Genomic DNA, 14892 nt, shown 5'->3' on the forward strand with positions numbered 1-14892 from the left:
GAATTTTGGTTTGAAACCCTGTGTTTTTTAAAAGTTGCTTTCTTCCAGGCTAACCAAGCAGGTTTGTAGGACTCGTGTGTATGTGTACTTTTCTTCCCCTCCTCATCGTGAGGCATGTCAGTAAACTTTTCCGCTACACTATATAGCAAGCAGTATTAAAACCAGACAGCAACTAGTTCCATAATATTCTTATAAAACCTATAATGTAATTGTTTACTATCATACAAGCTTGTCCTGGTTTTGGATGGTGATGCTTAGCTGCTAGCTGGGGTTAAACCACAACAGAGCTCTATAACTATTTTAAAAATGTATCTCACACAACCATGGCACACTTCAGAGCAAAAGGAATTATGCTACATTAAACTTGCATGGCTAAGAATCTATGCAATCAATAATTACCAATGGCAAATCCATTTTCGTAATCATAATTATATTCCAAGCAATGTTTCCGTGTCTGATCTTCCAATCTGCAGTCAATGTCATCAACATCATTACAGAACGATGGAACCTTGCAACATAAAGAATAACATTAAAAAATAAAACCACATAGCTCCCCTCAATAAATTACAAAAGCTTCTGGTTACAATGTAAAGTACTAGTCTTGCCAGTGACAAGATTGGAGAAAAGAGAAATCTTAGAACCCAGGCAATGTCTGCTGAAAGAAGTGTGTTCTATTGGTACAGATGGGAAACAAGAGGGCAACTTGTAGCCATACAAGCTTTTTGTTATAAAAGATATTTTCAATAAGAGGAGATGTCCATTCAGTTAACCACCCTTGCATGTGAAATCCCAAAATACAGAAACAAGTCCAGGCTTGTATTTCCATGTTGAAGACGAGAGCAGAGCTCACATGTTTGAGACATCTGTGGTTTCCCAGCTACGCAACTTGTAGTTTGTCAGGTTTACAACAATGCTGTCACTTTGTCTCTAGCTTTCAAACTTTATTTCTTCATAATCACCTCTCCCTACCCATGGAAAACGACTCATGCATTCCACCAAGAGGCCTAAGAGGACAGGGAAAATCACCTGAGAAGTACAGAAACCACAAAACAGAAAACTCAACAGAAACCTTTCTGGTATTGTTCATTTCTTCTCTCCACAAAAGCAGAGGAGATAAGATAAGCATAGATGAATGTGTGATTTTTGATAAAATATGTTATTTCTTCCTTTTTCCAGAAAGGTTTTAAGCAAGTTGGGATCTAGGCAATATTTTGGAATTGCTTTACTTTTTCCACATCAATTTTCATTGGAAAGATGGCTCCTGCTGATTCCTCCCCGCTTTTCAGATCTCTGGTAGAATTGTGAATTCTTAGGAACAGGAGTAAGCATACTCAAAACAGCCTTTTTGAGTGTTTTCCCAGATTGTTGCATTTGGATGTAATTTCTTGGGCTGGTCACTAAGCATTTTTCCCTTATTATTTTTTGCTTGCCAAAAGTAATGGTCTAAGCACTGGAACCTGGTGGTAGTTGGCTCTCAGAGGAAAGGAGTAGCAATAAAACCAGCCCAGATTTCTCTACTGGAAGAGAATAAACCTGAAGCAAGGCAAGTAAGTAACAGATATTTAGGTCCAAGTGTCAGGGATTGCCTGAAGTGTTACATAAGTTTTCAGACATCTGACACGAGCTACTGACTTATATTCCAAAGTTGCAGGAGATTGTCCATTAGCTGTATGTGCTAATACAGCTTTCTAGTTAGTAAAAAAGCTTTTAACATGTGAGCCTTATCCTGCAGGAAATCTGTACACTCCCAGTGTTTTCTTCTGGTGCAATGCTATTGCACTAGGCCTGGACATCCACTCCCAAGAGCACAACTCAAATATTCTGCTGCTTCTGCTTTGCGGCTGAGGACAGACTGCTGGATTAAGAGAGGAGATTGTGATACTGAAGTACAATGCAAGAGACACAGCAGAGAAGGAATACACCCTCCCTTCAAATTCAGTGCCATGCTGTTCTTAACGACAACAGTAAGAACTCAGAAACTCAAGAAATTATAGCACTAGTACTGGATTTAGGTGGATGGACTTAGGCATCAAATGTGGAATTTATCTATTTTTATACATTTACGTTCACTTCTACTACATGGATATATGTTAAATATATTCTATATAAAATAAACATACTTTATAATCACATCCCATTTTGAAAATCAACACTGAGATTAGGGGACAATTGACTTCTTGGAGGCCTAGTGAAAATCCAAGAGTGCCAGGTCCCTAAGCTGCTTGGACATTTTTATAAATTCTGTCCCATGTAACTCCACATCGAAGGCTTAACTGAATTACACTAAAATGCCAGAGTATCACCTCTACTTTTAAAGGAGACTTGCCATCTTCTGAAAAAGCATAGATTTAATTTACACATTTTAATTGTACTTTCCTTGTATGAAGTTAGTTAGCTGAGAAAAGTAACAATGAGATACATGTTCTGAAAAGTAGGGAGTATTTGCTAACCTACCATTTTACCAAGTGCACTCTGGAACGCCTCAGTAAAGCCATTTAGAAGATTGCTGTCATCACATTGTGTTGCTTTGTAGAGCATCTCAAAGGATTTGAATCCATGGTTTGCAAAACGATTTACTGAAAAACATTGGACAAATACATTTTTACCGGTCAGTGCAAGGGTTTCAGAGCTAAAAGCAAGATCATTCGGGCTAAAATAGGAACACATTAAGCTAAGAAACATTGTCTTTAAATCAGCAACCTAAACTCCTTGTGTTTGTGTACATGAAAATAGATTACTCATTCAGTTGAATATGATCCATTGGCAGGCATCAAATTTATTGGAAGAACTCACAGACATTATAAAAAGGTCTGCCACTTAACCCATTTCAGCATCGTCTTAATGCAAGAAATCTGTAAGCTGTCAAACTCCGTACTTACATTTTACAGACATATGTAATAAATACTAGAAGTCCTATTACGAATGCTGCTAGGCTAAATATGAAAAATTCTTATCCAGATTTTCAGCAAATCAGATTTTTAAGCGTGCAAGTTAGGGATTTTGAACTGATAGGTAGCTCTGAACCATAACTCTCATTTTCTCATGGCTGAAACACTGCTCCCATTTGGTGAAACCAAGAAGTCCACATTGACAGAAGAGAATGCAACATGGTGTCAAAACTGGCTTAACATTGTAGCTCAAATACAATTATTATTAAAATATCACCAAAGCCGTGAAATTCCACAGCTGAAGTTTTGCACGTGTCCATCTCAAAGAAATTACATAAATGCTTCTGATTTCATGGTAATTAGTTATGTGAATACAGCATGCATTGTGCATTTAGAGCAGTAAGTTCGGTAAGTTGCATATACTGTTAAAAGTCCTACCAAAAAGTCAGTTAGTGTTTGTAAAGTATTTCAAATACCAATCTGAAATAATGACAGACCTTTTCTACTTTGCCATCTTTATTATTTTGTGATTCCCAGGATTGAAATTCACTGCTATTTTTGTGGTTTTGAAATCACACATTTAGGGACTTCCAGGTGTTCTTTAACAATATTTTTAACAATTGGGAAGCAGAGGACAGGGAAGACTTGTTACCATTAAACAGAAGTCACAATTTCTAAAATACTTTAGAAATTTACTTCCTCATCAAACTTAAGTGTTTGATGAGTTGCAGATTCATTTGAATAGCAATAAGACTCACAAGAGCAACCAGGCCACTCTGGAGAATATGGTGGCTTCCAGACACCATCCTCATATGTGCAATAGTAGTTTTCACTTGATCCTTCTGAAAAGCTATAACCCTCTGCACAGTGCAACGTACAGTTCACTCCTGTTTCATCTGATGCACACGTAAAATCACCATTCACAGGCTCAAAGGAGATTTCACAGGGAGAACCTATGAAAAATACAAATATTTATTTATCAATGAATATGGTAAGGAATGGAAGCACATAGGAAAACAGCACTGATGGGATTTCCAAATGTACCGACTATCAACCTTTTCTTGCCTTTGTTGAAGTCTGTGGAAGTATTACTTGTTACTTCCAAAAAATCAGGAGAAGGCTGCTGCTAAATTATTCTGAAACTCTGGCACTGGCATTTGAAACCCTGAAATGTGAAGACTTAAAAAAAAATTGTGATACATAAGAGCAATTAAAAATGCTCAGAAATGCAAGATCTAAACTCTTCTGTACTTCTGCAAACATGCATATTCAATCATGTACTATAATAATCTAAAATATTTCTTTCCTGTGAACTTTCGTACAATAAACTCTACAGACCTTTCAGAATCGTCTTAAGAGGGATTGACTGTAAAATCTCAGTTACAATTTATTTCACAGGCTAGCTGTGAAGGAGAATGCATTATGTCACAAACACTGAACCTCAAAAAGGTGGTGGTGTAGAGCTTAAAATAATGTCAATTCTAAGCACTGCATTGTCTTACTAAGATTTAGAGCATATCAGCAAATCAGCAAATTAATTCAGAAAAATCAGCATATCGCTTTGCAACTTACCTTTTCTAAAATCTATAACCATAATTCCAGTCTATGTGATTTTAAATTCTCTCATCACTAACAAGAGTTTTTTATATTCAACTGAGACATAAGCACTCGAGAGCAGAGATGAAGCCGAATTATCATCCCGAATACTTTATCTGCCAAATTATTTTTTGGCCTTTAGAGAAGAAAGAGAACTGTGGGAAAAAAGTGTCTATGCCATGAACACAAATATGAGTATATTTATAGGTACAGATAGATTTTAAAATCTAAGAGTGTTCTAGTATCTGTTACAATATGTGCAGGTGATTAAAGAAGTATTTCCATAAAATTTCCCTTTTCAACTACAGATTTGAAGTAAGACTTCAGTAGCACCTATTAATTCATTTCATGTTGTATCTGCCACAGAAAAAAATTGATTACCTTAAGTTTTACTGCTTAATGAATCGTAATTTCATTGCTGTTTCAACTTACAGGACCAAATTAATTGCTGCACTGCTTCAGTCTTAGCCAATTTATTCTTTGATACTAACAAATATCCCAATTGTATCTGCTCTAGTATAAAATAGGAGTAACTAAAAGAAAAAGTGGAGACTAAACAAAAACGTAGAGTAACATTGTATCCTTTACAATATTCAGGCAAAACAATGCCATACACTCTTGAAGATGAAGAAGATGAAGACAACAAACCTCTGATGACAATGTGGATCTCACATGTCCTGTTATTGCCAGAAGGATCCATGGCTGTGTATTGAACTATTGTATCTCCTTTGGGAAACAGATCTCCAGGTGTATGACTCCTAGTGACAGTCAGTGGAGCACCTAGAAGAAGTAAATGACAACCTAAAACATCAGTAAGTAAAAGAAGGTTTCTCATGCTCAGTCTTGACAAACGGAGAAGGAAACAGTAGCATATCTTCCAAATCATACGTTTGTAAAAATAAGTAAAAAAAACCCTCAAAAAATCCCAAACTCCAAGGGATGAAGGGTGAACAGGTTGGAGTTCCCTAGCCTTCCACTGTTGTATGCATGTTTTGGGGTGCAGAAACTCACCTGAATTGTCTGAAAATTGCGGTTCTTCCCATGTTGCTGGGTATTCAGTCTCTACTGCTTGCATGGGTGGTGGAGATCTGCATCTGTCAATTACAGGAGGCTCTGTATCTGCAGAATTTGAAGGGATGGCATGTCATTAGCTTACTGAACTGCCACCACACTCAAATGAGATCTATAATCTGAAGAAGTCAGGTAAAAAGCAGTTTTAAGTGTACATCAGAAGATGCAACAAAGTTAGGAGCACACTTGTAAGCTACTGCAACTGGTAGATGCTGAGGGAATGGACAAGACTAATTCTTCCCTAATTCCATAGCTCTTGGTTTCTGCATTCTGTTTGCTTTCTACAGAGCAAATCTTGTGTTATAGGGCTGCTGAATAACACAGCTGTCTGACAGAAACGCTTGGACAATGATTTGCATCAGCAGTGTGTGGGAATCTTTGAAATTCTGTTGTGGTCTTTCAGGAAGCAAAAAAAAAAAAAAAGAAAAGACAAAGGCAGTAATGACAATAGAATGAAGCATTTAATCTATCAGTGCAAGGAGAAATTGTTAACACTCAGCATGAGCAATAGAACAAAACACAACCCTGACATCTGGGAACTGCACATTATGCAAACTGTGACCCGAGATCAGCAAAGCATTGACAGAGATTATACTACTCCTGGGTTTATACCTGCACACATAAAGGCTACAGTGACTCACAGACTCTTTCTTCACAAAACTAGAAGGTTTTGACCATGACATTCTTCCCCAATGACTTTTACTAGCACTTACCCACAACCTTGACACTGAATGTACAGCTTGCCTCATTGCCTGACTTATCAGCTGCTGTGTAAGTAATGGCAACTTCACCAATTGGAAGAAGAAACGGTGGTATGAAAGCTGGGGTAACACGAACTGAGACCTTTTATAGAAAAACATTTGTTATTTAAAAACTGAAACTGGTTAGTAATCATGACACATTTCAAGAAATGGGCACAATACAGTTTCCTTCAATGTCACACCTACTCATTAATTGAAATAGCTTCTTCAAGCAACGTGGGTGACTTCACAACAGAGTGCTCCGCTCCTTCCTAAGACTGTCTTTTTTATAACAACAGGGATTTACTCAGCGAGGATTTGGGCTGTGACCTGCTGCAGTTTACAACACTGACTCTTATTTGCTTCACTGCACTGAACACACACTATCCCAGCTCAGAACCTGCTTTATCTGCAGGTCAGCTCTCCGGCCGTGAGGGCTGCAGATCTGAGAGGTGTGTGGAGCAGATAGCTGTGGGCTATGAAGTATGTACATTTCCAGTTTTAACCTACATATGTTTATGTGTCAATAGCCCATATATACTTCAAAACATTCTGGCATGGCAAAGTAACCCAACTTTTGGAGTAAATGACATTTATATGCTGTGTGTGGCTGTTTCATACAGGTTATGAAGGAACTCCTCTTTAAAAGAACTAGTTTCCTGAGAACAAAGGCAGTTTATCTGATGACCATGGTTTTGACAAACAAGCTACAACTAAGAGCTAAGGCACTTAGTTTCTACAGTTCAGTGAATGACTGTCTGTCAGCAGAGTACAGTACCTGGCCATGGCTATGCTGCAGCAAAAACATGTGTGAATTTCAACCTCTTTTACTCACAGTTTCCATGTGTAAAAAACTCCTGTGTTTGCAGTAAATAAAAAGCACATACAGACTCACTGTTCCTCTGCTGACTCATGACAAAGCATTCAGCTGCTGTAACTTGATCATGTCTGAGCCTGTAGAGAATGTTACTCTCTGTGAAACAGCTCTGGAGCAAGTTTTCTCCGTATTTCCATTTCCAGACCTTTGATACCCATAGTACCAAAAGGCCCATATCTGAACCTTGCATTGCACAGGCAAATGAGAACTTTCTTTTTCACTGAGGAAGCTAAAACAAGCTTTTACTTACACAGTGCATTCTTGTTAGCCTTTTAGATTAATGAACGGGTTTGCTTCCTTCTGAGAGAGTTTATTAAACTTCTTCACATTCTAAGAGCTCATTTTTAAAGCAGCTGTCTCCATCTTATAAACAAGGGCACATTCTTTTGTTTGACCACATAAATTCACCATACGAGATTTTATGCACTTAAACACAGAGTGTCCTGTGACTGCATAACCCTAACCATGACAGAAAATGCTGAATTATCAAAACACATACTTTACAGCAGATTTTACTTCCACTCCTGCTTATCAGAAGGAAAAAATTGTAGTGGATCCTAAAATTAATTTGAAATAGCTAGCTGTATCAAGACTGCTTCCAGTCAAATGTCAGGATCTTAACTTGCCTCATCTCCAGAGTTATCCTCAGGTGTTGGTACCTGCCAGCTGATATTAGCAGAGTTATGATGTTCCAGAGTCTCAGTCTCAATATTTTCTGGACAGTGGATTTGAGGAGCTTCAATATCTGACACAAAAAAAGACAAACTAGTTTTAAATGTGGGATTTCAGAAATAAAACATCTACAGTGGTAGAATGCAACTTGCTATAACCACTGTCTTTTGTGCTTCCTGGGATAGAAATGCTTTTTTTTTTTTTTTTTGCAAACTCCCTATCTCTGTCTCTTTTAAATTCTTGCCTACAGGCTCATACCTAAACAATAAACTCTCCTGGGGAAGGAATATTTTTAATGTATTTTTGTACATCACTCAGCAGTGTGAGACTAGTTTTCACGTGTGACCATAAACCAAGGAATAAATAAGATAGAATTAATTTATTTCTCATTATTCACCCATTCATTAAACACATACACTCACTAAAAATAAATGGCTTCTCTATCCTTTCACTGCCCACACGACATGGATGAAAACATTTGTTTCTGCCTATTAGTGAGTTAAAAAGTGTTTGTGACATATATATACTAAGAACAAGACAGTCATAAATCAAATTCCTTGGAGTACGATCTTGAACCAACTAGAAAAAAGACAATGGCAAGCTTTCTGCCACTAGCTGCTGTAAATGTTCTGTAATAAATTCCTGCTGCAAAGTATTACATAGGACAAATGGAGTCCTCTTGCGACATAAATGACAATGTTGAATTTTACAATATGGGTAACACCATCACCAACATTTAAGCCTCAAGATTCTCTGACAATCTTGAAGTACCACAGTGCCTCCCAAAACATTTGCGGTCAGGTTGCTTTACAGCTGTAGCATTGTTTGATAAATAGTCTCTAGACTCATGAGACAAGGATGCATTCAGCTCTGAACTCATCTATGCCCAAGAGGCTTTAAAACAACTCAGAACTGATATATTTTTATTACAAAATACTTCCAGTAAAGACATAACTCAGACAATTAAACCTCTGTAATTAAGAGTGCAAAGCAATAAATACAAGTGATTTGCCTTCTTCTGAACTCATTCTGATGAAACTTTTATTAGAAATGCACTCTTTTAAATAACTACCAGATATAGTTCACACTCTCTTGACCACAGTGTTCAGGCTGGTGTAAATTCCATTTGAAAGGGAAATTCTGTAAAAAGACTACAAAGTAAGTCAGAAAGAAAATAGCTATTTCGAACTGGCCAAATATGTTGGCAGGGAAATAAAGACAATAATAAGAATGAAAGAAATTTAAATGCAATTGTTCCTTTTTCCTACAGAAGAATAACCTTCAGAGCTTCCTAGTGCCTCTTATTTTAGGGTTTTATGCACTGGTACTCTCTAAAAACTTGAACTCAAGCTATGATGCTTTATCTTTATCCAAACACTTCAGCTTATAGCCTTGTGCTGGGATTCCATCAAATATTAAAAACTGTGGTTTGGCACAAGTTTACACAAAAGATTCAGAAAAATAATGTGGTACATCACAGACAGGGAAATAGCATGTTTAAAGAGAGGAATAAAATCTTGGCCATTACAGAGAAAAAAAGTTTCCACCTCTGTTTCTGTAGTGATCTGGCATGATGACTGCCCTAACTGTTTGCTGTACTGTTCTTTCACTCAGCAGCTGGCAAAAGCGCCAGTTTGGGTGGAAACACTAGTTCTAGAAGCACAACAGTTCATGAAGAGATGAATAGCTTATTCCTGAACCACACTTTTGTTTGTATCCTCCTATAATCTAAAGCCAAACTCCTTTGACTACAGAGTGCAGTGCATGTGTGTAAGGGAATAAATAACCTAGCGTTTCTAGAAGAGGTGGGTAAACACTGAAGAACAATACTGAAATGCATATAAATTCTGACCACTGTTGTACTCTGTACACTTGAGTCTGACAATTTTGGCCTTAACTCTTGCGCACTGTTGCTTGGGGCATGTCAACAGCTGTAGTGAGTCCAAAATCAGCTGAAATGTCTATCACCCAGGCTTTACAAAGTGTTTACAGATTTGCTCTGACTACAGGGCTTACATAAACCTGTGCTAAACTAGTAGGAGTATTATTACCACGGTTGTTTTACTAGGATTGTGGGTTCCACTTTGACTACCTTTAAGCAAAGAGCTTTCAGTTTGAAATTTTGAATTTTCCTGCACGTCCAGACTTTTAGCAGACAGTTTTTCAACAGTATTACCAGATGGATCCCGGGAGAAATAGCTGATGATGAGCACTGTAAGATGTCAATCAAGCAATCTCTGAACTCCCCATTTTTATTACAAACTACAAGTAAAACTGACAGCCAAACTATAATTGTACAGTCAACAATTCTTACAGACTGTTTAAATCATGCTTTTCACAGATCAAACCTGTGCTCACTCAGTTACATGCTGTGTGCCTCCCTTCAACCCTGCACACATGTGTACAGAGAAATGATTTTGTGCTGGTCTCTACCTTTACATAGAGCATCCTGGATGTTTTCACTCCATCTCCCATATGAAATGCACCTTAATTCTTCTCTAGCTCCAGACAAGATGAATCCTTGGGGACAGTTCAGGTGGCACACAGTCCCAGAAACAGCAGGCTCCAGCCCACATCCAGGAGGGAGAACTGTCACACTTGCTGGCATCTGGAGGATGGGGCAGCGCATTTCTACAAGAGACCAGCAGGACATACCTTTGACATACACAAAATATACACTCAAAAAGATTTGCAAATAAAGCAGCTCTTAAGGAACAGAAAATATTCAGACTTCTTTAGACTTTGCATGTGCTATGAGTGCCTCAACATACTAAGACATGATGAAGCTTTGTACTGAGGTTAACAGCACCTATTATCAGGTCTTCCATTGTCTTGCTCATGCTTTTCCCTAGAACAGAAAGACAGTATTTTTCATGTGGCTCCATGCTTCGTAGTTGCATTCCCTTGCCTTCTATGGAAACCAGACCTTCATAGCAGCAGAGAAGTAATAGCCTTCTACCTGTTGCCTTCTTATAAAGTCTCTTGAAATAAGAATGAGAGAAGGAAAAAGACACCCTATCATAAGCTCACTGTACGTTAGGGACATAGCATGTGATTTCCCCTAACATATTCCAAACTGAATGGGGCTTGGTCTTGACTGTGTTCAAACCCAGATGCAAAGGCTCAGGGTGACCATAAGTGGCAACTGATCTTCTCTGTAAAGTCAGGAACAGCTGTTGATGGCTTAACTACTTAAAATTGAAGTTTCAAACTATTTTACTACTAGAATTCACTACAAATTCTGGTGACCATTTGTATGGAATTGTAAACTTCAAAAATCACAGTGTCTGTAAAGAGGCCCAATTGTCCCAAAACCTTTGCTCAGGCCAGGCAAGGAATGCCATTTCTACTTCAGACATGAAGGCATTAAGGCATTAAGGAACAGGGCAAAAAGGGGTTTCACATTAATGCAGATTGTAGACTTTCAGTAGTGTTTCTTACAACAGATAACAGACAAACACAGAAGAAATATGTCTCATTATTTATAGTCAATGAGAAGACTTGCAGCTCTTTAGCTAGTCATTGAAGAAAGCAAGTCTTTACAGAAAGGGCACACAAAGAATGACCCAACCCAGCTACAGAAGGGAAATCTCTGCTCATCTCTTAACAATGGTTTAATGATACAGAACTGGTCCACATTCCAACTGCTTCATATCACTCCTCTCACAAAACATGCAGCAAGTACCTGAAAACTGGTGGCTTTTTTTTGCTGGAGAAAACAAAAATGTAAGAAGTTTAAACATTCCTACTGTTTCCTGCCCTTTAAACTGTCAATACTGAAACAACATTTAAAGTCCAAGCAACTAATAACGGCACTTAATTTTAACAGGATGTAAAGATCACAAATGTTAACATATCTGTTCACTTCAGGCAGACACTATTGGCTATGCAATGTAAACAAACTCCAACAGGAAAAAAAAGAAGCCCAAATCCTAACTTTTGGTTGCTTACTACAGGAAAGCAACTGACAAATAGCATAAAGGTCAGGAATTGGAAATAAACAATGTTTGAAAAGCCAAGCTAAAAGCATTAAAAGTTATATTATTCAGCAAACAAGTAAAAGAAAGGCTGTGAAAGGTGCAAGCATGAGAACCAGATCTCTTCGGGAAGCAGATGCCACTCTCGTAGTTGAGATGCTTTGAATTATAGTAGTAAAACCCTAGTAGATCACAATCCTGAAACATCTGCCAAACATCCAGGATAACCTTTGGTATCTACAATGTGAAGATATCTCTTCTAAGCAGGATAGCTTTTTACCAGAAAAAAAACCAAGCCCAACCCTATAATGGTGTTATTTAGCTTTCTTATCTGTGCAAAATTCCAGAGTTTGATCAAGCTGACCTAGGAAGTCTGAATATCATGAGGGGCAGAGTGATATCCATTATACTAGTCATATGGCTAAGAAACTAATAGAGAGGAAAAAAGGACTTCTAACGAGAGAGAAGAGTCTGTTTTCAAAAGGAACTTCCCATATTGTAACAAAAGAAAAACTACCATGCAAATCATGCCTCCTTCCTTCAGGCCCTTTGCAAACACAACCTTTCAGGGAAAGAACCAATTACAAGGGTGGCACAGTAATTCTTTCAACACTAGGTGGCATCAATACCCTGGATGCCATCTGTATATTTGCCTCTCTCCACTAAACCTTGATCAAAGCAAGAAGGGTATCTTGCAAAATCACTTAATTTTAACTTGCTGGATAGTAATCTTTTGCCCATAGGAAAGGAAATACAAGAACACGACTGTGCATTTTTTTTTCAATTCACACAAATGAAAAAGCTTCCCTTTTTGGCAGGTATTTGGTTTGTTAGTTGTCTATAATACATATAACCTGCTCAAAAGTAACTAACTGCCAACAGCATCTTTCATGAAAAACATAAAATTTAAAACATATGTAATAGCCAAACTTGCATTGACTTGCAGTCTCTTGGAAAAAGATGTATATGACAACAGACCTCAGAGAAGTGACTGTAAACAATCCAGGCTATGTTATGATGCAGTGTCAGCTATAGTTACAGATGGCTGCAGTCCGGTCTCAGTGAGCTAACTTTTAAATAAAGCAAACTTTGGAGTGGCGTGCATTCAAAACCAAAAAACGTTCAGAAAAAGAGCCAAGAGAGTACCCCGAGGTCCAAAAAGTCTATTTCAAAGTAAGAGACTTAACCAAGTTCTGCTTCATTTTTGTAACAGAAGGGTAGGAAATGAATAAATCATAAATTAAAATGCCTAAATACAGCAGGATTTCTGGTATATTTTATGTAGCAGCTGACAAATAATAGTTAAGAGCTGTTCAGAATAAAATAAATGCAGAATACCTCCATGACAGTGAGGAGCATTCAGAAAAAGTACAGAGGGAAGTTTTTGAGGAAGATATGATATTGGTTTTCTGATTTGCGTCCTTCTCTAAATAAAACTCCACACATCTATATTGAACAAGAACCTTGGCAAGCTTGTTCTAAACACCAGTCACAACAAGAAGTAGCAGAAACATTTTCCAGATAACATTCTTCCCTCTGTGACCATCAAAGGTAACTGTTATACTAGATTTTCAGACTCAGCAAAAATAAGCTATTGCCATGGGTAATCCATGAATGAGGGCAATATTGCATGGTGTGAAGGAATCTTCTGATACAGAGTAGAGCTGGATTTTAATAATCAAAATGCTAAGCTACAAAGGATGAGTTCAACTGATGAATACAGTTAATCTTCCAATTATAATCTTCCAATAGGATTTCAGGGTCCCTTCCTTTTGAAGTTAATTGAAGCTTTTCCACTGACTCCAACAGAAGAAAGATTAGGATCTCTTAACAAACCCCCTTGATAAATTAGTACTTGTGGATTATTTTCATCATTTTAGAGAACATATCTACAGTTAGAGATTTATTCCTGTCCCCTGTAAAGTCCACATATCAAGTCTGTAATAAAACAGAAAAAATTCAGCCACAGGCTCAAGCCAACTCACTCTGCTGGCATCACATTTACTAGACCCGTATACTTTAGCCTGGCTTCAGTCAGTACTGGATTAGTTGAATTAGTTGAATTAGTTGAATTCAAATTAGTTTGAATTTGGATCTTAAGCTTGTGGGTTTTTTTTTTAATTTTTGCAGCCAACCCTTGGAAATGTTTCAACTCTACTTCTTCCTCATATCTTTCTAAGTTAATGTAATACCTGTCACTAGTCCTAAATGGGTAATTCTGAGATCTACAATGCTTTATTTCTGCAACAGCAATATGTGCTTACCTATTCCTGCAAAGCTGGTGCAGTCTCTGAATCCTGCCTTAGAGGTGCTTGGTCCCTAACTTTCCTAAACTCTTATTTCCTACTGGAGTTCTACCAATGTGACAACTGCTACACCTCCACTTGGCACTCACAGTGCCTGACTAAAATACCTTAGTCCTGTCTAGAGCTCATCTTTAGCTTTATGATGGTAACTCAAAACCCTCGTTGTCCACATTTAATCCGCAGTATAGATCTAAAACTTACATGTTTCCTCGAACATACTGTGTGACTCTCAAAATCCACCAAATGAACAACCTTTTAGTTATCAGCTCTCTTTGCTGGATTTCAATGATTATCTGTCTCCTTTCTCCATTCACTAATTCCTTTGCCCTTCCTCAACTTCTAAGATCTCTATAAAACTCCAACAGACACGTCCTCAATCCTGTCTTAGATTCAGATAATTAAATAGGGAGAGTTCCTCAATTGTGACAGTATGCCAAAAAAGGCTGAACTCTGACATGGACAGAGTGTGACCAGATACCTACCCACACACTTTGGCTCCTTTGAATCCCACTGTGACGTTCCCTGGCAGGTGAGTTTGGTGTTTCCTTCTATTTCATAGCCCTCATTGCAGGTCACAAAACAGACTGTCTTGTAGGTGATATCAGATGTTGAACAATTAATGTGTCCATTTTCAGGAGCCTGAAGTTTGGGACATGTTCGAACTGCGAAGGGGAAAAAAACACCAGTTCACATTACAGCACTGAGAATCAGTGACACTAGTTTGCACAGGTTTTCAGGGGTGGCACAGGTACTGGCCTGTACAGT

General features: G+C 37.9%; 1 protein-coding gene across 1 annotated transcript in view; it reads right to left on the minus strand.

The window, feature by feature from the left end:
• Positions 1-14892, minus strand: part of SVEP1 (sushi, von Willebrand factor type A, EGF and pentraxin domain containing 1) — a 128720-nt gene that overhangs the window by 62250 nt on the left and 51578 nt on the right. Inside the window, exons 6-14 of the mRNA XM_062018175.1 lie at positions 14610-14789; positions 10278-10475; positions 7799-7917; positions 6269-6398; positions 5496-5603; positions 5133-5264; positions 3647-3841; positions 2455-2576; positions 400-508 (exon numbers count right to left, since the gene is read on the minus strand). Coding sequence (XP_061874159.1) covers positions 400-508; positions 2455-2576; positions 3647-3841; positions 5133-5264; positions 5496-5603; positions 6269-6398; positions 7799-7917; positions 10278-10475; positions 14610-14789 — 1293 coding nt within the window. The remainder of the gene's footprint in view (positions 1-399; positions 509-2454; positions 2577-3646; positions 3842-5132; positions 5265-5495; positions 5604-6268; positions 6399-7798; positions 7918-10277; positions 10476-14609; positions 14790-14892) is intronic.

The sequence above is a fragment of the Colius striatus genome, chromosome Z (assembly GCF_028858725.1).
Source record: "Colius striatus isolate bColStr4 chromosome Z, bColStr4.1.hap1, whole genome shotgun sequence".
Taxonomy (NCBI): Eukaryota; Metazoa; Chordata; class Aves; order Coliiformes; family Coliidae; genus Colius; species Colius striatus.